Genomic DNA, 22,399 nt, shown 5'->3' with positions numbered 1-22,399 from the left:
CATGTTTTGTCACATACTGGCTTGAATCTTGAAGATTCGGCAACAGAGTCTGGATGATGGCCCTGAATCAAACAACAGGTGCCTCTAGATCATTGAAAAGTACTCTACTACTTTACCAGGGACGTTGGAACATATATGCTCATGTTGTTAAAGCAACACCAATCATTTGAATGGCAATGCTCAGCAACACCAATCATCATTCAAATATACCTCCTTTCCCTCCCCATGAGTTCGAGCGATGGAAGATTTACCAAAAACTGACATTTTTGTTGAATGTGTGACGTATGGTTTTCATACATATCCAAGTGAACATTATGTTCATTACTCGAGCAATACCAAACAGTTTTGACTGCCGGCGTCCCTGTACTTTACTCAATTCTTGATTTTCAATGATTTTCTAAAAAATCACTTTTTATTCATTTCAGAATTTCATTGATCCTTGAAACTATTCTGGGGGTTCCAACTTTGAGACACAAATGCGAGCCGATCTCCTCGTTAAAAAGTTTTGCTACAGAGAGCAACAGGCCCACAGTCAATACAAATATTCAGTCATTGTACCTCACTTTTGAAATATAGATGGCAGCACTGAAAAATCAACCACAACACTAGATACACACACTTACAGCACAACTTACTAGGTAGTAAATTGCCCATGTTTATAGACAACTTCTGTAATGAATTTGTAGCATGAAAAAATAAAAATGGTGGTAATTGTCTAGGGGTTGAGCCTTGTCAGCCCACACCCTTGTGTAGGCCATGGCAATAGCCTATATCCAGGGTGTTGTCCTGTAAGTGCTAATGCGGCCTTTATCTCATCAACAATTTTTAGAGGTATGGTTTGAATTTGAAAAGTGCTTAAAATGTATTTGAAATTACTCTGTACTAATTTTTAGAGTGAAAATACAATGTGTCAAAAAAAAAATTAAATTTTTATACGGTTCCCGCGTTCCTTAACTTCCAACTAGAAAGTTGTTGCCCCCTTTTTTCCAAGTCCAACAAAAGAGATCGTATGTTTTTAGCTGCAATGTTTGAATTCAAAAATTGAATACATAAAAGTTGGGAAAGGACAGAAATGAGAGGAAAGAAGTGTTGTCTGTATGTTTTTTGCTGTTATTTCCCAACTTTTCTCTGATTTTTGAATTAAAATATTTCAGTGAATATTGCAGTTAGAAACATAGATTTTTTTTGCTGGGCTAAGAAAAAACAAGGCACTTTCTAATGTATTTTTTATTTTGTGACACACTGTATTTTCACTCTTAAAACTGGTACAGGGTAATTTTTGAATGCTTTTTGAGCATTTTTTAAACTGGAATCACATCTCTACGACGGACGGTTGATGAAATAAAGCGATAAAGGCCGCATTAGCACTTACAGGACACCCTGTACATAAGTGGAGGATAGACTTGAAAGTCTGGGGCACGGTCATTGCTGGGGGGGGGGCATGATGATGATGCTTATTCATATATATACACATATACATTAGATGAATCGAATACCTTTGATGCTGCCCTCCCCGTATCTCCACCTATGATATGATAACTGATAAAAAAGGAAGGGGGGGGGGGGAAACGTCGAGATTTTAGTGTTATTATGCGGTAAGAAACGAACCCCCCCCCCCCCCCCCACGAAAATGAAGCGTACGCCTGTGAGCAGGGCCGCACCAAAGGTATGGCGGGCGGGCTGGTGCAACGGGCGCTAGACCATAAAGGGTGCCGAGTTTAATCTTTTTTGCGCTAAAAATCAAATGGGCACCGGCAACAGAGTGAATTCTTTATTCAAGTTGCGACCCTACCTCATAGGACGAGATGGACTTGGAAGTCTGGGGGGGGGGGCACGATGATGATCATGGCCCCCACATCCTGATGCGGACCCCCAGACCAGACTTTTCACAGACTCCTTTATAGTGAATTTATGGCGTGAAAAAAACAAAGAAATGATGAGAATTGTCCCGGGCCCTGTCAGCCTCCCCCTTGTGGGGGGCCATGATGATGATGCCGATTCATATATACATTAGATCAGTCGACCCGCAGGGGGGGGGGGGCTCGTTATCTCCGCCCATGCCCTGCCTATGGGTCCCCGCGGAAACTCTAAGCCAAGGGGCTCCCCACTTTCATACATAAAAAAAGAGCTGAGCTCGGAATGAGCAAACTGGATGTGATTAAATCCTATAAAATCTCATCCCTCTCCTCCATTTTCTGGATGGGATTTTGCCAGGAGAGGAGAGCGAGCGAGCGAGCCATTCCCTCCTCGTTGGTGGTGGTGGTGATGATGATTGCGCTTGGCTTCTTCTTCTTTGCTTCTGGTGCTAATTTTGAGTTGGGTCGTCAAGCTGTGCAATAAGCTCCCAACCTCCTTACATGGTAAACAGCGCGGGTGTGTGCCGCGTTTTCACCCCGAACGCATGCGCTTAGAATTATATTTTATTTTATTTATTTATTTTTTAATGCTTCGCGATTCAAGTTTTTAAAAAGCATGCTTAGTTTAAATATTTAAATAAAATCCGCACAAAAATTAAATTTTTGGTTTTAGTAGCTTATATTATTCCATCACCGATCCCTCTTTTTTTTTTTTAAAAATCGGATTAGCACGACTATCAATTTTCTAGGATTTTTCTGAAGTGAGTCAAAAAATGCTCTTTGTTCTCTCGATTCTTCTCTTTCTTCTTTTATTTAAAAACATTTGATTCTTTTTTTTTTTTTTCTTTGGAGATAATTTACTTCTTTTAAAATCTGAGTTTTTGTTTATCGGTTTTTCTTCTTTTTTTCTTGTTTACAAATTGCACCGGCTTTCTTTTTTTTTCCTTTTTCCATAAACAAACGTTTATCAGCGATCTAATGTTATTGTTGCATGTTTTATATATGCGGTTTCAAATGGTTATTGGTTGTGATAGATTTATCAATACATTTAATGATTCGTTTATTTTTTATTGATTACTTCGTGATGTTTGAATGGGGTCTGATGTTGATGGGGGGATTACGTGGAGCTCTGTAATTGCTTCCACCGGTATTATATTCATTAACATTCACAAATAATGGTAGACAACACCAGTTAAAAACCCCATTGTACACTTATGACTCAATACGTTCGCGTTTTGCATTGTGAATCAATATTCAGGGAAGTCTTAATGCATGGGGCCGACTTGAGAGCATCATGGGCCTCTGGCAAAGTGATTTTTCGGACTCTATGTGACTAGATATGCCTACAGGGCCATAACCAGAAATTGATTTTGAAGGGAACGACTAGTATTTGGAAGGGGATCAAAGTGATAGAACAATAGATTTAACAATGTTTTTCCATAAAAACCAGTCATTTTCTAACACACACAAGGGAGGAGGAGAGGAATGAATTCCTTCCCCCCCCCCTTGCTAGAGACTTACATGCCCACAGAACCACATACACTCAAATCTTGAAAATCTTAAACAATCTTATCTCATTATCGTGAGGCACTTGGGCTGTGAACCGGTGGGCCCATTGTGTCAACGGCACTGGGCATGGCCTGAGGACCTCAGGTGCATATAGGTGCTCTGCGATAATATCTACTACTATTTGTGATCCCAATTTGTGAGAATAAGTACACATGAATTGGCAGATGGTATTTCTAACCAGATAAAGGGGGAGGGGAGCCTAGAAAATATCACTTTGCCCAGGGACTCATGATGTTGTAAAGATTGCCTCTTATCATGGGCCTCTGGGCAAATATGGTGTTTTGGATTAATTACATGGCTGGAACAATGAAAATACCAATTTAAATATTCTCATAAATTATTGATGGCATGTATATCATGGGGGGCCTTCTAATGCCTTTTAGGGCCCAGAGCTGTGTCTTTGTGGGGGCTCCTGTGTTGCCCTATAAAAAGACATTGTTTAATTAAGATTAACAATAAGATGATTAACGAAAAAATACATTGAATGCCAACATAACTATACCAAGGGATCGGAGAAGCGTATCTTTATAGATGAAATATATTAACACTATGAAAAGTTCTTCGAGTAATATTATAAAAAGGTGTGTAGAGTTATTGTAAATAACAAAAAGTTGTTATGGAGGGGTATCGTTATAAAGAATTTTCAACTCCATATAAATTGAGATTATGTAAACACTATCAACAAAAAAAGGAGATATGACAATAATAATGATAAGAACATGAAGATAAATAATATAGTGAAAATCAGATATGACAAGAATCTTACCATCACAAGTGATCATTAAAGAACCAATGTTGAAGATACTTAATGAGAAGTTCATTACAATGACTAGTTTTTTACAATTGTGAGCTGTTGTTAATGGACTTCTACTGTATTAAAAACATTGTTGAATGTTTTAAATTATTCAGTCTACCAACAGGACTCAAAGACCCCATCATACTAACTGACAGATTAATTATTTTTTTGAATAGCCTGCATTTTTCAGGTTTTATCATAACCTGTAAGAAGAAGAAAGGTTTGCTGATAGATGACAATTTTCTAACAATACTGATGTGATTGTACTTCAACATAATTAAATTCTCTCAAATCTCATCCGCATTTTTTTCTGCATACAAGAGAACAGTATTTAAATACTTGCTGAATGTTCCAGTTTCAAAAAATACATGAATAAAATTGACTTAAAATTGCTTTTAGGAAAAGCAAGATACCATCTTCAATATCACAGAACATTATATAAGTCCTTAAAGTCCTCAAGAAATTCTTCATATATTTAATTAGCAAAGAAGAGTTCAAATCACATTTATTCAATTCTTTTATGATCAGTTCATTAAATACAGGAAAAAATATGTAATTGACATCACATACTCCTGTCTTTTTCTGCAAATACCTTAAAAACATGGAGTTTTCATTATTATTTCTTATGGTAATAACAATTTGAATATAATGTGATTTCAAATAGGCCTATAAGAAATAAACTATAGCTAATCTCTGAGAAATATAAGGAAGATGGCAAAATTTATCGAAGATAGCAATTTATTCTATCGAGCAGTTTAAAATACAACACATAAACATGTCATTCTAAGTCGGAGTACCATAATGCAATGCTTGACAAATGTAAAAAAAAAGTAAAGAATTAGTTGTCAGCTATATTTTTTTAGGAAATAAGCATATCCCCCCCAATCAAAAAGAGAAAATGGTCCAAATTTATTTTTTTCCACTTTTGTATGACTTAGTTGTTGACTTGTGTTTGGTTCCAAATGAATGATTTGGAATGGATATACATGAATATTTTACCACTGGAGACAAGAAGAAGAGGTCGGCTTTTCAGTTTCCTTTTTTACTTGAAATGATGAAATTGGCTTCAAAATGCTCTCATCAACTATCTTTTGCATTTAGAGTGCGGCGCAAAACATTTTTTTCCTTCCACTGTGGCCAAGAAGACACAAAAGGTTGGGCTATATCCCACAAGTTTTTTGTCCTCATGAAATTAATGTATTCAAAAATACACTCAATACTAGGGCTCAACAAATCTTGGGTGTTTTCATTGCAACTAAAAAATTGGTGACAGTGCTTAAAATTTCTGTGATTGCTAAATTAGAAATTGGAAACAATACAATATTATCAGAAGTTATGACAGTAATCTACCAACACAAAAAAGAAGAAGGGTCCACAAAGTTCTGTAGCAGTTGAAAAAAAAAAATTACACCACATTCAATTTAATACCATAAAACAATAGTTCTTACTATCTGATGTATCACCACCCCCCCCCCCCCAGCCCCTTCACAGCAGAATGTTTTGCATTGTTCTGCAACGAGCTCTCAGTTGACAGGATATGTTCTGCGGGAAAAATTTCCCATATTAGTGTGTTTCCTACACTTTTCTTAAAATTCTTACAGATTGTTCTGCAGCAGCACTGATTGGTCTGGGACGTACGTCACCTTGTTTGGCATATTTTGCTTTGGGGACTTATCAAAGCCCCTAATGTTTAAAATTAAAACTATTAATTGTCCTCTGAACATTGCATGGAGGACCTAGAAAGCTGATGCAGAAACATGTGGCCACCAGAACATAGTTAAGAATCACCAGTATATTGAATAATTTTTATATCCCATATTAGTACATTTATTCAGATGTGTATCTATTCTAAAAATTAAATCATTCTATGATCTTTCACTTTGCACAGACGAATTAAAAATTGAGAATTCATGAAATCATGAATTCAAAAGTGAGGGATGTTTTTCCTTATCCGCTCATCAATGTCATCATCCTGCATAAAGATCTATCTACATTCCATATCTTAACCTACAATTGTGTCACAAATCATTCCTTTGAGTACCTCCTCCTTTCTACAGGAAGTGGAAGAGGAAATAAACACAAGTGCGTCTTTAACATCCTGTGTGTGGTTTTTTTAACTTGTGAAACATAGGAACTTCGTCCAGAAACATTGGACAAATGCAGACGTGAATAAATAGGCCTATAATAGAATAAACACCATAACTAAATAAATAATAGTTAAATATAATAAAATAAATTATATTAAATGAGACTAATATTTTATATTATAAGTTTTTTTTATCATTACATCATTATAATAGATATTAAAGCTTTTTTTTGCTGATGAAAGTTCTTTGTTATTTTTTCAGATGTCTTTCAGAATAGTCAGGAGTAGCAAGTTCCGGCACATATTCGGCCAGCCCTTAAAAAGGGAGCAGTGTTACGATAACATCAGGATAACGTCAAACTCATGGGACTCCAGTTTCTGTGCGGTCAATCCCAAATTTCTTGCCATTGTCATAGAAGCGGCAGGCGGTGGAGCATTTTTGGTTCTACCTTTGAACAAGGTCCAGCTACTGAAGCTTGTAATTTTCATAAGTTATGTAATTTTAATTTTTTCAAGGGGAAAAAATTAATATATGAATTATTTCTCATTTAGGTTGGACGAGTTGAGCCGAACTACCCTCTCGTTTCTGGACACAGGGGTCCTGTGTTAGATATAGCATGGTGTCCTTTCAATGACAATATCATTGCTAGTGGCTCAGAAGATGGTATTGTTCGTGTGTGGCAAATACCAGATCTGGGGCTGGTGCGACCCCTCAGTGACCCTCTAGTCGAATTGATTGGTCACCAGAGGAGAGCAGGAATGATTGTTTGGCATCCTGTTGCAAATAATGTCTTGCTTAGTGCCAGTAAGTGTATGATATATATATTTTATGGAAACCTTAGCAGCTGTGTGAGTACTTTAATTACTATTAATATATATTTTTTTCTGTACCAAATGAATTTTTTCGGAAGAATTTGCACATGTATAAAATTTTGAAATAAAAAAAGTAAAATTTAATTTGTTCAGTCAAATCGCTCTTATTTCCCTAAGCTCTTCTCTCTGAGACACCAACGAATGATGACAGCCACTCTTATATGGTATAACTGGGACAAAGGGTGAGCCAGCTGGTCAGAGGGGAAATCCAGATTAATAACGACAATTAAACCAGGGAGGAAACTGATTGTGTACATAATGTACATTAAAACTGCAAATGTTTAAAATGCTTCTAAAATCCCTGTCTATGGTAAAATTAGCAAATCACATCAAGTGAATGGTATGCTTTGAAGAAGGTTTAGGGGCAGTCATTTTTAACCAAGGATCCGCAGACACCTTGGGGGTCCTGAAAGGGAATTCGGGGAATCTGTGAGCTTGGATGAAAAAACAATTAACTTCTTTTTCATTATAATGTGCTGAATGTTATTTTGTAAAGGGGTCTGTAGCCTTTGTCTTATCAAGGCCACAACAAAGGGAGGTCAGGGAGGGGGCGAAGGGGAAGGAAGTTAAGTTCACTATTTTTCGTTAAAAATTAACGTGTGCTAAACTATACACTGGCACCAGGCAAGAGAGTAATTTTTTTGTTTCCAGTTACGGCGCTGTGTCTTATTCATACAAAGGGTCCGTTGAACACAAACTGTTAACTGCTGGTTTAGAATATCTAGAGAAAAAAGAGCAGTTCTACTACATATGCTTATAAGAATATAAAAGCTTGTATCTCCCCCCCCCCCCCACACACACACACAAGATGATTACAAATATTCTTGCATATTTTTGTAAAAAATGAATATTTTGAAAGAGAATACCTTTATGTGCTATTTTAATTAATTCCTGTTACTTTAAATGCCTTGTGAAAGTTAATTATCCAAAATTTCTGGAATTGTTGAACCTTAAGGTTGGTAAATTATCGTAACATACATCATATCCACATTTTCAGGTGCAGACTTGAAAATATTCATCTGGAATGTTGGAACAGCAGAAATTCTTTTCCAGATCACTCACCCTGATCTCATCTATTCTGTCGCTTGGAATTGGGAAGGCTCAAGGATTGTTACAACGTGCAAAGACAGACGAATCAGGATATATGATCCAAGATCTGGTGAAATGGAACAGGTAATGACATCATGCCCAATTTATTGAGAATTCAGAGTTCTTCATTGATAATATTAAAATGACTACAAAAAACACTATTATTATAACTGAACAAAGATATTGTTAGAACATATGCAAATATTGCATTTATGAATGTGATGTTCCTTATTCGCAGGATGCCCCAGGACATGAAGGTGCCAAACCACAGAAAGCTGTATTCCTGAAAAATGGTTTGATACTTACGACCGGTTTTTCACGAATGAGCGAGAGACAATATGCATTAAGGAGTGAGGTAAAACATAACTATATCAAACCTTCAATTCTGAAAAGATCAAGATAAATTTTGAAAATCTTTCAATTTTTAATATAATCTAGTACGCTACTCATACAACTATCCCTGGCCTTCACACATTCTAGACATTTAAACAAAATTGATATTTCGCTTCATAATTTCTACATGATCTTTACAAGTAGCTTTGTGACTATATGATTCTTTTTTCTGGATCAAGCTGTGTTCTGAATACTCACTGGCACCCACAATAAAATTGAGAATTTTTTTCCTCTTTTGATTTGCAGGTTGCTTTATCAGAACCTATTGTGTTGGAGGAGTTGGATACTAGCAACGGTGTCTTAACCCCAATATATGACCCTGATGTAAATCTGCTGTATTTATGTGCAAAGGTATGTATGCATGTACATGTTATGAATCACCATACCCAGGAAAAAGTTCAACCAAGTCCAGTTAAAGTCTACTGCTATTAGTCGTGCAATAATTAGCTTTTAATTCAAATTCATTCATACTTGGTGATTTGTTCTGATAAATTTACAGCTTTAGAAAATAAGATCAGTATTGGATATTATATATCCACTAGCTATAATACCCGGCGCTGCCCGGGTTTTCTTCAATGAGGCTTTTTTGGATCACGTGATATCTCCCTCTATTTTTCTTGAGTGACATACAAACCGTGTCCAAGTTAACCAATATGGCGACCTGCGCGATTCATGAAATAAACAAATATAGATTTACACAGAAACGCAGAAATGAATATATATTTTTCTTTTTTTAAGGAGCGCTAGGTATTTCGATCCCCCCCCCCCCCCCCGAACTTCAAGTTATCCATCTGTCTGTTCCAGCTTCCAAAAATCCTTAGTTAAAGCTGCGGAATTTTTTCGATGCACTTTTCACGGGCAAAAATTTTAATTTTAAAATATCCTAACCCACATGAATTTATGCAAATAAATATTAAAAGAGACAATATGGAGACATTAATTTTCATACTTGAGAAGATATAAATGAAATCAATGATATTGCTCGAATATCCAACTCAAAAGTATAGGTTTGGCTAATTACTTCATATTTAATCTCCTGGGCTTCGTATATCGCTAAGCGAACTGAATATTTCAAAAATCGAGAATTCAATATAATTTTTAAAATTATTGATGGGGCGGAAAATCCCACTAATTTCCGCATTTCTACAGTAAAATCGACAATTTTAGCACTGATTTCTATGAGGATCACCCTTTTCCTGACTCTCAAAGCGATGCTGATGATGATTATGACGTCTATTCAAAAAGCCTCATTACTGAGAGTATATTGAAAATGTGGCAAACCATTATAAAGGCATAAACTATTATACATATACTAACAGGATTAAAGAAGTGACGAACCGTTGTAAAGGCATATACACGTCTGAAACGCATTGCTAGGGAACCACGGTAACCAAAGTAAATGTTCGGAAAGTGATTGTTGAGGCCCAAAAACCATTGTTGCTGGACAGTTTTTTGCCCATTTGGGGCATTTGCCCTGGGCTGACGAAATTTTAAAGTAGCCTATCGTTCAAGTCGGGTCCCATTTGGTATATATGTAAAATTTGGCGACGATCGATCTAAAATTGTAGATTTGTATAGAGAACACACACACACACACACACAGAAAATCAATTTTATATATATAGATAGGATGGGATCCAATTGGATTTCCCATTCGGTTATAACTTTCACTTTGAAAATTCCTATTTCTAGGTAATAGGAATTTTCTAAATCTTTGTCCTCAGTATTCAACATGGGAAAGGAGGGGGGCGGGGGGGGAGGGGACTGGCATTTATACTGGTATCTTGATGAATTCCAAGAGGATATTTCAAGATTTTTAGTTACTATCTGAGCCTTTCCTGTATTTCCATCCTCATGATCATGATTCTCTAATCTGTATACTTGTTGCATCTTGAGATTGCTAATATGTAAAGTATTAGGAACCCATATATGCCAATTTGGTAACTAACTGTCAGGTGATTTCTCTTTCAATCAGTACACTTCATTCCTGGTTTCATAATTTCCCTTGCCACATTTTATTGACGGATTGTTGATCCTAGAGGCATTTCCAGTTAGAAAAGTAGCTAAATAACATGTAAAACTAAGATAAGTTACTTATGTTACAAAGGATTGTATTAAAATATAAAAACTAACTTTTTATGCGAGCACTCTGTCCTCAAAAACCTAATTAGAAAGTTGTTGTCTCATCTCTCCCGAGGCCAACAAAAAGAACTTCCAAGTTTTTAAGTGCGACATTTGCGGAGACATTTGAATTAAAAAAATGGCTAAAAACAACATAATGTGAGCTTGTCTGTTAGTTCTTGCTGTTCTTTCCCAACTTTTCCCTGATTTTAAATTTTCAAATTCCTCGAAATTCAAGAAAATAGCACTTAAAAACATGGAATTGTTTTTGTTGGTCTCAGGAGAGACCGGTCAACAACTTTCTAATTAGGTTTTTTTAGGACAGGATGTCGTTATGAAAAAAGTTGATATTTTTAAATTTCAATTATTATACAACCCTCGCAGTATGAATGACTTAACTAAAGTCTGCATGTTATTTGGATACTTTCTCTGATCAGAAGTATGCTTCTAGGATTAATGGTTCACCAGTAAAATGTGGCCAAGGAAACTGAGGAATCACCCTATATATATTGCGATTACAGATCCATAAAATTTTTTTTTCTAGGGAGACAGTAGCGTTCGATACTTTGAGATAACTGATGAGCCACCTTTTGTTCATTATATCAACACGTTTCAGTCGAATGAACCACAGAGAGGTTACGGCTGGATGCCTAAGCGAGGCTGTGATGTGCATCAATGTGAAATTGCAAGGTACCACTGAAATTTAGACTTTCGTATTCCATTGTAATTCGAAAGTATTGCTAGTAATAGGCTGTTAGTGTTTTTATGGCTTATGTTTTTCGCAATAAATGATATGGCCAACGTATTGAAAATATTTAATGATGTAGTCACTATTATCATTGTCTAAATACTAGCACAAAAATAATTTTTTTTCATTTCAGGCTTTACAAGCTTTACTCAAGAGGTTTTTGCGAAGTAATAGCTTTTACAGTGCCAAGAAAAGTAAGAAATATTTCATCGTTTTATGCTGACGTTTTTAATCAATTAACCAACAGTAAATTTTTCATGATTAAAGCTTTATTCCTTCAAAACCGAAAATTGAGAACTTCCAATGATATAAGAGAATATTTACTTTTTTCTAAAAAAAAAATGTTTTCACAGATGTTCTAACCAGGAAAAAAGAAGAGCAGACAAATTATCTCCCGAATTTAAATAACTTTTACAGATTAATTAGCTTGGTTTTGAGAAACAGATCATTCTTAAACATGAAGAAAATAGATCTACAATAAATGCTTTGGCAACCTACAGGGGTTGGACAAAATAACATGAACACCTGCAAAATGAGATAAAATCATTATTAATAGGCTGTTGGCCCTCCTTTTGCATTAATTACAGCTTGTATCCATCGTGGGATGGACAAATACAAATCATACACAACAGTCACAAGGTTACATAGCCACTCCTCCTGTGAAAAGGTCACTAATTCAGAACGTGTCTTTGGAGGTGGAAACCTACTGTGCAGTTTGGTCTCCAAAATATCCCACAAAGGTTCATTTATATTAAAATCAGGGGGCTGCATGGGCCACACGAGGTGTTGCAGTTCATCATCATATTCATCAAGCCAGTCTCCGGCAATTCTAGCAGAGTGAATGGCCGAAATATCATCTTGGAACACAGGTCGAGAATCAGGGAACTAATATTGCACCATTTGATGGTCGGCCAGAATACTGACATAAACCTATGCTTTAACCCGCCCCTCCAGGCCAAAAGTTATTTAGAGGGGTTGGACAAAATAATATAAACACCTGTGAAAAAATAACACTCGAGGGAACCTGTCGTATACTCCCGCCCTCTAGTGTGGAAGAGTGCCACCTAGCGAGCGAGAATGTGCACACATCAGTGTAGTCGTAGCATATATATATATATATATATATGTGCGACCGTATTTCATGACCATAACCATGTTCGTCGTTTCAAGGCATTGCATGGTGTCACCAATGGTTTTGGAATAGCCGCTCTACCGTGTACGTTTGCTGTATGCAGTTCACGGTGGATAGTTGTCGATACACCTTCCTGTAGATGTGTGTTCATCTCTGAAGTTATCTGGGATGCTGTTGTCTTGTGCCTTCTCTGGCCACAATCCACTTCAAAACACTTTTGTCTCTATCAGTAATCTTTGCCTTTCAGCCACTGTTATGCTTGGCAGATGATATCTTTCCCTGTTTGCTATAGGCTGTCATTACCATCGACACAGTACTTCTCCCAACACCAACAAGGGTGGCCATTTTCGTCATGGTGGCCCCGGCAAGATGGGCTCCAACAATCATGCCTCTTTAGAAATCTATGAGGTCAGTCAGCCATAACAAAGTTTTAACGTCCCTATAAATATTGCATCCGATTGCTATCGCTGCTACGACTAGACTGATGTGTGCACATTCTTGCCTGCTAGGTGGCACTCTTCCACACTAGAGAGCGGGAGTATACGACAGGTTCCCTCGAGTGTTATTTTTTCACAGGTGTTCATATTATTTTGTCCACCCCCTGTAAGTAACTGGTGACCAGGATCAACTTTGAGCAGATCATATGTTTAAATTCATTTATACAAAGAAGATGCTACATTGTTACTTAATGATAATAATTATTTGTTTTTCATTTCTTATAGTCTGAACTGTTTCAAGATGATCTTTATCCCGACACATTAGCTGATACACCAGCCATATCAGCAGATGAATGGGTCAGTGGCAAAGATGCAGAGCCAGTTCTGGTAAATAATATCCAAAATTGCAATAAACACAGTTAACATGTACATGTGACACCATTTGATCTAGTTGCGCCAGTTGGCTTCTTTGAAAAATATTCAGAAGACATATTTGTAAAATGTTGGAGTCCACATAACTTCTCAAGAGATAGACCCTCACAAGACAACTCCCATGGAAAAAAAAAGTTTACTTGAATATTAAAGTAGGGCTGGTCTGATTATGCAATTGAGCTAAAAATTCTATTTGAGTTAGTTAATTTGATTAAAATTAAATTTTTATTAACAGTTTGTAAATTAACTTGATTTGTTTGACAAAACCAATTAGAATTTCTGTTGCTATACATATCATCTTGGGTTCGTGATCACATTTTAAAATACTTGAATCAATATTTTGGTCAAATTTATCGGCATGGGGGAAATACAGGTTGATTGAATGAAAACTGATTTCAGTTCAAACTAAGTTTGATGGGAGTTTAGAACACAAAACCAAAATTTATTGTCTCCACTGTGAACAACTGTTTCCGTATTCGGGTAGCATCAACTCTTCTACCTGAAAGTAACAGTTGGGGGAAGTTTCCAGGAAAACAAGCAACAGTATGATTGAAAGCAGTGAGTAACCTAAAATAACAGATTTTCTAAAAAAAACCATATAAAATTCAAATGAAGAAATTCCAGGATTTGATAAATATGTTCAGCATATTGAATTGCTTTGAGCAACCAGTCCTAATTTCTTAATCTATTTTTATATTTGTTAACAGACAAATAGGTGCATCAAATAAATAAAATATATTTTTATAGCATCAATTAATATTATACAGTTTTGATAAATATTCAATTAAAATTAAATTAATCAATTAAAAATTTTTGATTAACCAGGTAAAAATTTTAATTGATTCCCAGCCTTAATATAAAGTCTTTTAATGATTATTAATTTAGAATCTAGCTGAAGCAACATTTTAAATAGAATTGAAGCAAATATTCTGTGTAATACAGGGTAATTCAGAAAAGATAGGAAAAGCTTCAAGAGGTGATAGCACACACCAATGCAAACAATTGTCATTAAAGAATGCATGGTCTAACATGGTCGAAACGGCCGCTTCGCAAACATTAAAACAGCATTCCTGTTGAAATTTACCAGGAGAAAAAGAACACCATGTATGCAGATGTAACCTGGGGAAGAAACTGTACACAAATCTACGTCACAGTGAATAAAAAGCATGGATGCCAGCCGGCCATTATCCTATATGTTACAACTGTTAGAACAGTTGCACGCTGGAATAACTTCACAGGGCTGGCATCTGCGCCTTTTGTTCACTGTGACTCAGATTTGCATATGGCTTCTTCTTCCCCAGGTTACATTTGCATATGCACTGTGTTCTTTTTCTCCCGATAAATTTCAACGGGATTGGCATTTCAACATTTGCAGCTGTTTCGAAAGGAGATAGAATGTTTGCGTTTCATGTGAGACCATGCATTATTTGATGACAATTGTTTCTATTGGTGTGAACTATCACTTTTTAAAGTTTTTCCCATCTTTTCTGAACCACCCTGTATAAGTTCAACTCTATTGAAGGGGGAAAAATAGCAGTAAGAAAACATTGATAAAGAAAAAAAAAGTAAAAATATTCCTCTTTGATGGTAAAAATATAAGTGCAAACTTTCAACTTGATACTTATTATTAACCCCCCTTCACATATAGGGTTTTGGCAACAAATTTGGATGCTCTCTATTTGATGCCTGTGATAAAATTGGCAATCTTGTTCCTACATTTTAGAAAAAAGGGGAAAGAAAAACAAATAGAAGAGGAAAACCCGTATATAGTACAAAGGTTCTCAAACTGTTCTAAATCGATGCCCTTTTATCTAATCAACACTTATCTGTGGTTCCCCACAGCAGTTTAACAAAGAATCTCTTCAAAAAACCTTTGTCAGAGCCAGAGACAAGGTTTGCAGTGTACAGTTTGAGACCCCCTGGTATAGTCTATAAGAAAAAGAGAGATTACAATAGATTTTGTTTTCACCCTCACCCTATGTATTCTCCTTCCTTTCCCTCTTATATCTACGAAGCAGAAACATACATTATATATGCGGAAATATCATTAACAAAAGTATAAAAAGCAGAAAAAAACTTCAGTTCATAGCAGGGTTGTTTGGTTTAAACCACGGTTTAAACCTTGGTTTTAACCAACTGGTTTTTTTAAAAAAACCACTTTGGTTTTTTTCAAAAAATCAGATAAAAGTGGCCTAAATATCATTTTTTCCCCTGAAAAATATCATATTTGTTCATTATAAGCCAAAATGTTTCATTTTCACCTCATTTTATATCCTTGGGGTACATTCTGACGGTATATCTTTAAATGACATAAGATTTTATAAGTGGTTTTTTTCAAAAAGTCTCATAAAAGTGGCCAGAACATATATATATTTTTCATATGAAGTATATTAGTCATTTAAAGTTATATATAAAAGCCAAAACTTCTCATTCTTACAACATTTTCTAACCTTTGGCTACATTCTGATGCTCTATCTTTAGCAAATTCATGAATAAGGATTGCATCACACATCTAAATGTAATGGTGTATTACATATCTCACAGGGTTTCTTTTTCCCTTCACAAAGAAGCAGCTACAGTAGTGACACCATCATGCTAGGGGCAGGTGGTCCTATAATCCAATAAAGACACCAGCTGTCCTTAAAGGACAAAGACTAGTGTACTAGTTGTTACATTACCTCACATACATTTTCATTCCCATAAGAAGTAGCACATCTCCTACTGTATATCTCCCAGTCTTAATATTCAATAGTTGTTTTTTTATACTTTCACACACACACACTGTTAAGCCCAGTTAATCAAGGTTCTACTGTATAGTAGTAACAGATTTATAAAAAATAATCAGCTATATACAGGGTGATTATAATTTAAGTTTTGATTCCAAAACTATACAATAAGTACTGATCGGAATGACCTGAAAATTTGCATGGATACTCCTGAAGCAATGGACGAAGAAAAAAGTGCAAAATGTGCAAGTAGATGATGCTGTACTTGGCCAGCAGTATAATCTATTTTGTGCAACCACATCATTTTGGCACTTCCACAGCATCAGTGTGTGGATAGAACTTCTATCAAGATGCACATTGCAATACCAGCAAAGCAGCTGCTGAAGACCCATTTTGACAGGATGCACCTTAACCCTTGCAACTACTGGCTGTGGGGGTACCTCAAAATGTTATAAACAGTGGTCAGATTGCAAACTTTGGTGAATTGCAATCTCCAGCACATTCCCTATATGTTAGAAGTTCCTCAGGAATATTAAAGGGGGGGGGGCGCGTTTGGTTTAATAAAGCTGAATTGCAAGCACATCCACATTATGACCATGGCATACTCCGATTCTGCTGTTGAACAAGAATTTTTGTGCTTTCAACCTCATAGCCAGAACACGCGGTGGACAACATATTTAACATTTTTTGAGTAAGTTGTAGTTATTTGTGCAATTACTTCATTTTTTTTGTGATGTTTCCGTGAATTATGGACTCGTGCAATGCTATAATTAAGTTATAATTTTGCCTTGACTGGCTATCGTTTCCATTCTGCGAGCAAATTTCCCACATGTTGGATGATGTCATTAATTTTACATTTTTAAGTATTTTTTCCCCTTTATCAAATAAAATTGAATTTTTTCAGGAATATTCATGTCAATTTTCAAGTCATTCTGACAATCGCTCTTTTTTTAGTGTTTTGAAATCAGAACCTTAGTTATAATCACCCTGTATATCATAAATCATCGTTAATTAATCTGCATTATTTATGCATCATTAAATGCATTATATTCACCTAATTTTTATTACTTTTTGCAAAATTGCTTCGTAATTAAGTATACTGAAAGTAACTGGAGAAAAACCTTTATATATTATATGATTAATAACAACATTAAAAGAATTTTCAAACACACAGCAATCCATTGAGTTAAGCAAAAAATAATTAAATGGCAAAAGTTGGTTTTTGTTAAAATTTAATAAATATTTATTGATTAATTAGCATGGGAATAGTGTTAATTACATTAATAAACATTTTATTTTTGTTAACTATTGGAAGTTTGAATGATTTTTCAGAAATTTCATTGTTTTTAATGTTAATACTATTTAAAACAAAAAAACCAGTTTAAACCAAAAAAACCTGGTTTAAACCAAAAAAAACCCGGTTTTTTGGGGGTTTTTTTTCAAAAAAACCGGTTTTTTTACCAACCCTGGTTCATAGGGTTATAATAAACCTGTGATGATGGGAGAGAGGAAAGACCACACATAGAACTGGAATGAATTTCTTCCACTGGTATATGAACAAAATATTTTGTTTGTGATCATAAAGGGGCTAGGGAAAAATGTGTAACTTTTGAATATAAGCAGCATTTTGTAGTAAGGTTCTAAAATAGATTTTTTTCCTCTTTCTTTCTCTTACCATATCGACAATAAACTTTTTCTTTTCACTGAGTAAACCCATTATTGTTTATTTCTTACAGATTAGTTTGAAAGACGGCTACAAGCCCAAGAAGCAGGAGTTCAGGCTTTCCAAAAGCAAATCCAATATCCTTGATCGAATGCCAACTAAAACACAAACGGAAACTGTTTCTGTGAGTATATGTATTATACATATCTATAGACCTTATGAACATACCTATTACAAAAATACTTCCTTTGAAATCATCAAAACCTCTCTCAGAGGAGAAAAAATTTGAAGTTCCACAAAAAATCTATATTAAAATAAATGTATGATAATGCATTTCTCCCCTCCCCTTCCCTGCAAGATAAAAGCTCACAAAAGAATTAATAGACAGTATCATTGATATGACATTCTGTCTAATATTGTAGCCAATGGCGTATGCAGGATTTTCTTTTCTTGAGAGTAAGGGTGCTCACCAATTTTTTCTTTCTTCCCGGGGAAATTTTGTTTTTTTACTGCAGAGTAAAAACCATTATAATCTTGGCTCATGGGGGGAGGGGAGCCCTTGCATATGCCAGTGATTGTAACACACATTAAATTTGCGTCACAGCTTGACAGTTCATAATTTCTTCAATGCTGTAAGAGAAAAATTAATGTGTCATAACAAAGCAAATAACATGAAGGGTTTTTTTTTATCAACAAGTTGGCAGTGCATACGGCAACTCATCGAAATTTTTGAGACAATAATAATATTTTAAAAAATTTTAGCACAAAAAATGAGAGTTTAGAAAAATTTATGCAACAATAACATTCATATATACAGGGTGCATAGAAAGTACCATTGATCCCAGAGGTATACTTCCAATTAGGGAAAGTGCCAAATAACGTGCAGCACTCAGATATGTCATTCATGTTTTAAGGGGTTGTGTGTACTGTTATTAAAACAAAAAATTAACTTTTTATAGCAGTCCCTGTGTGCCCCACAACCCAATTGGAAAGTTGTTGCCTCGTATTTCCTGATGCCAACAAAAAAATTCAATGTTTCCAAGTGTAATATTCACTGAGATATTCAAATTGAAAAAATGGAGCAAAGTTGGGGGAAAAACAGCTCTAAATACAGATAAAAAAAACCATTTTACATGCATTTAATGCTGTTTTCCCCCAAATTTTCTTTGTTTTTTCACAAATTTGATTATCTTAGTGAATACTTAGACACGTGGATTTTTTTTGTTGGAGAGACAGGACAACTTTCTAATTGAGTTGTGGGGTACACAGGATTTGTATAAAAAGTTACTTTTTAATTTTAATAACCATACAACCCCTTGAAACATGAATGGCATATCTGAGTACTACATGTTATTTGAAAACTTTTTCTAATTGGAAGTAGGAAATAGGATCAACAGTTTGCCAGTAAAATGCCATACGCCCTGTTACCTATGCACCCTGTATAATTACATCTAATATTTTAAATATCACAAAATATTTGGCAGTGTGCATAAATGATTAAGTTTTCCATCCAAATGTGTGTGTGTAACAAAAAATTCGTTTTACCCTTGCTCTCAGTTCTGAAATACTGATGATTTGGGTTGATCTGGATTCGTCATCTGAATTTAATTAAATTTTCTATAGTATACGTACACCTTCTATGAACTGGTAGCTGGGGAGGGGGGAAGGTTTGCTATGCACCCTGTATATACATTGCTGTGTGATTCATCTAATTTATTCTTTCAATCTTACTTATAATGTCATCATTAGAAAGACAAATTGGACGAGATTATGGAAGAAATAAAGAAATTGAAAAGCATCATACTGAAGCAAGAAGTGAGAATCCGAGAAATGGAAAAGAAATTGGAAGAGCCAGCTCAAAAAAATGCTCAAGAGGAAGTTTCGGAAAACAACTTACAGAATAAGAAAAATAACATAAATGAAATGCCACCAATACTTATCGATGAGGTCTAAGTTTTCAGTTCGAAATTGTGTCTTTTTGATTTTGCACAATTTATTTTAGATCAGAATTAATTTTTAAAGAACTGAATGCAACAGCAAAATGGTAAGAAATATTTTGAGCTAGTGAATAAAAGATTGATGTTTTTCGATCTGGATCATTTGGAAGCTTTTTTTTTTATTAAAAAAAAAAATAGGTCATACATGATCTATAAATTTTCTTTTTGAGAAATCATTCTGTTTATGGAAAAAAAAAATTGTTCGATATTTGTTTGAAAATGCTTAATTCTGAGCATAGCAACATAAAGAAAGGAATAGAATGTTTGGAGAACACTCAGAATGCTCAACTGGAGATTAATCACTCCAACGTGTAATCAATTCATTGCAAAAGATCTTAAGCATGTTATGGTGCAGTTGTTTTTGTCATGTATAATTTTTGTAATTAGCATATTATTTATGGCACAGTTGCTTTTTTCTCTTTAAATGTCTGGGTTTTAATTAATTTCACCATCACAATTATGCCTAAAGATGACATATAAATGTGAGTAATGACTATTGTTTTTATGTTTGCGTTTGAAATTTTTTTTTTAGAATTTTTTTAGACGTGCTTTTGCATTTGTTTTAGTCATTTTTATGAAGCTTTGAAACTAAAACTTCGGTACAAAAAAATATTGTGATAAATGTGACATAGCATATTTATCAGCTATTTATTAATTCTAATTGTGTTGTAAAAAAGAGAAGAAAAAAAAACCACCAATATTTCTGGAGATGAAAAAAAAATATCTGTACCTTTTCTATAAATGTAACTAGGAATTTTTTTAACCCCACCCTTTTCTGGTTTTTGTTTATATTCTCAGTCGAAATACAGGGTTCTGTAAAAAAAAGTTCTAAAACTTCACGTTACCCCCACCCTCCCAAAAAGTTATTTAACCCGTTGACTACCAATGTGACAGATATGTCCCACCCCATGACTGTTTGATACAAAAATTGCAAATGCTAAATTTGCCTTATTTGTTACTATTTGTTCATTTTCATATTAAATAGGGGTAATTTTTTTTAAAATGCATAACCAAAGGGTTAAACTTTTAGGCTTTTTATGTTTTAATAAATTATACGTTCTAAAACAGAAAAACGATAAGAACATAAAATAATTACATAATGACAGATCTTTCAGTAATGGAATTTTAACTAGAAGTAAATACTTATACACATGATTTTCTTCACATAAAATGAACATTGTTCAGCTAAGTCACTTTATTCCAGGGGTTCTTAACCCTTTGTGTTCCACAGACTCTGTGCCAAGTCTGTAGAACCCTTGTGCCAATAGAATGAAGGTCCAGACTCTTTTATGAAGTCATATTCAGACAGCGTATATAGCAATATAAAAACAATTTTTTTTCTCATCCACTCCCACAGACCTGAAATCTCTCAGACAACTCCTGAAGAGAATTTCTGTTCTGTTCTAACTCACTTCGGTACCTCAAACTTAGGTTGGGTGGGTCCAGTGTGTGCCAATACATATCTAGATGTGAGATTCTCCGCATCAAAATTCAATTTTACTACTCCCAATTTCACTGAGGAGTAAAAATACTCCTTCAAATTTCAGGTAATTTTTTCTTTAGTAGAGTTATTTCTGACTCGTAAAAAAATATATAGGACCCATCTTTTTACAAACACACCCCTTAAAATTCTGGTGAGGATACAGGGATTATATTTTCGGATAACACTAAGTGGGTACTTACAGAGTGAGTGTCTCATGGCGGGTGTGTGAATGAAATTTTTATGCATGCTTTTCTGAAATTGACAAGTGTTTGACTGGTTTCAGCACATCACTGTCGTTTATAAAGGCTATGGGCTTTATTGGTGACATCATAGAATCTATAGAAATATTCAATCTTTGTACAATAGGGTGTCTAAGGTTATATATCTGAGTGACTGTTCTGGCTTTGGAAATTTATCAGAGGCATAATAACAAGGGAAAACCGCGAACCGACAATCAATTTAACCTCTTTACGATCAGGGATGTAATATTGCATCCAAACACCAGTGGAATAAATTCAATTCATCTATTTCTACAACCTCTTTTTCCTGATTGCAAAGGGTTACTGCAACAATATGAAACAGAGTTGTGTGTGCTTTCCCCCGCCCCCCTGTTCTCTCACCACCATTGTAATATCTCTGTGATAATGATCAACTGATAACGATGATGATGGTGGTTCTCCTCAGATTCTCCCCCCCCCCCCCCACACACACACTCATATAATGTAATCCTTCTATTATATACTGCATATAGAAGTGAGGAAGAGAACAAGTACAAAAAACTACAAAGCAAGTTTGTAGCTGAGAATGGAAAAACAAGATACTGTACTAATACTTTCTTAGACAATTATCTCTATACTGTTTCTTCACACCCTTATTCTTTTTCTTCTTTCTTACCATTTTTTCCTTTTTTAACATAGAACAAGGCTACCACATTCATCACTTATACGTCTAATACAAATCCTTCAAATTTATCTGCAAGTTTGCACGCAAAGAGGTTA

The 22,399-nt window shown here is 35.0% G+C and overlaps 1 protein-coding gene across 2 annotated transcripts; it reads left to right on the top strand.

Annotated features, from left to right (window-relative positions):
- The first annotated feature begins 2,254 nt into the window (after positions 1-2,254).
- LOC149084674 (coronin-6-like) lies at positions 2,255-20,588 on the top strand. 2 transcript variants are annotated; one of them, XM_089235093.1, is made up of 11 exons: positions 2,255-2,360; positions 6,570-6,767; positions 6,860-7,112; positions 8,178-8,353; positions 8,508-8,624; positions 8,909-9,013; positions 11,328-11,473; positions 11,665-11,725; positions 13,386-13,487; positions 17,995-18,105; positions 19,671-20,588. In XM_089235093.1, exons 1-11 carry the CDS (start codon positions 2,358-2,360, stop codon positions 19,872-19,874), a joined length of 1,476 nt encoding a protein of 491 aa, XP_089091219.1. In that variant the 5' UTR covers positions 2,255-2,357; the 3' UTR covers positions 19,875-20,588. The 2 variants fall into 2 exon arrangements, with proteins under 2 accessions (XP_089091219.1, XP_089091218.1); XM_089235092.1 differs by having other exon boundaries at positions 2,333-2,617.
- Positions 20,589-22,399: the final 1,811 nt, after the last annotated feature.

The sequence above is a fragment of the Pholcus phalangioides genome, unplaced genomic scaffold (genome assembly GCF_987345545.1).
Source record: "Pholcus phalangioides strain wild (caught in Gottingen) unplaced genomic scaffold, Ppha-v1.0 ptg000008l_1, whole genome shotgun sequence".
In the NCBI taxonomy this organism is placed as follows: domain Eukaryota; kingdom Metazoa; phylum Arthropoda; class Arachnida; order Araneae; family Pholcidae; genus Pholcus; species Pholcus phalangioides.
Note: the sequence above shows the minus strand (reverse complement) of the source record. Positions and strands in the feature narration are given on the sequence as shown.

What these genes read in the sequence shown, in the direction of transcription:
- LOC149084674 (XM_089235093.1), top strand. An exon ending in TAATGTCTTGCTTAGTGCCA is followed by an intron (nt 7,113 to 8,177) that starts GTAAGTGTATGA and finishes CCACATTTTCAG; the next exon opens with GTGCAGACTTGAAAATATTC. An exon ending in AAGATGCAGAGCCAGTTCTG is followed by an intron (nt 13,488 to 17,994) that starts GTAAATAATATC and finishes TATTTCTTACAG; the next exon opens with ATTAGTTTGAAAGACGGCTA.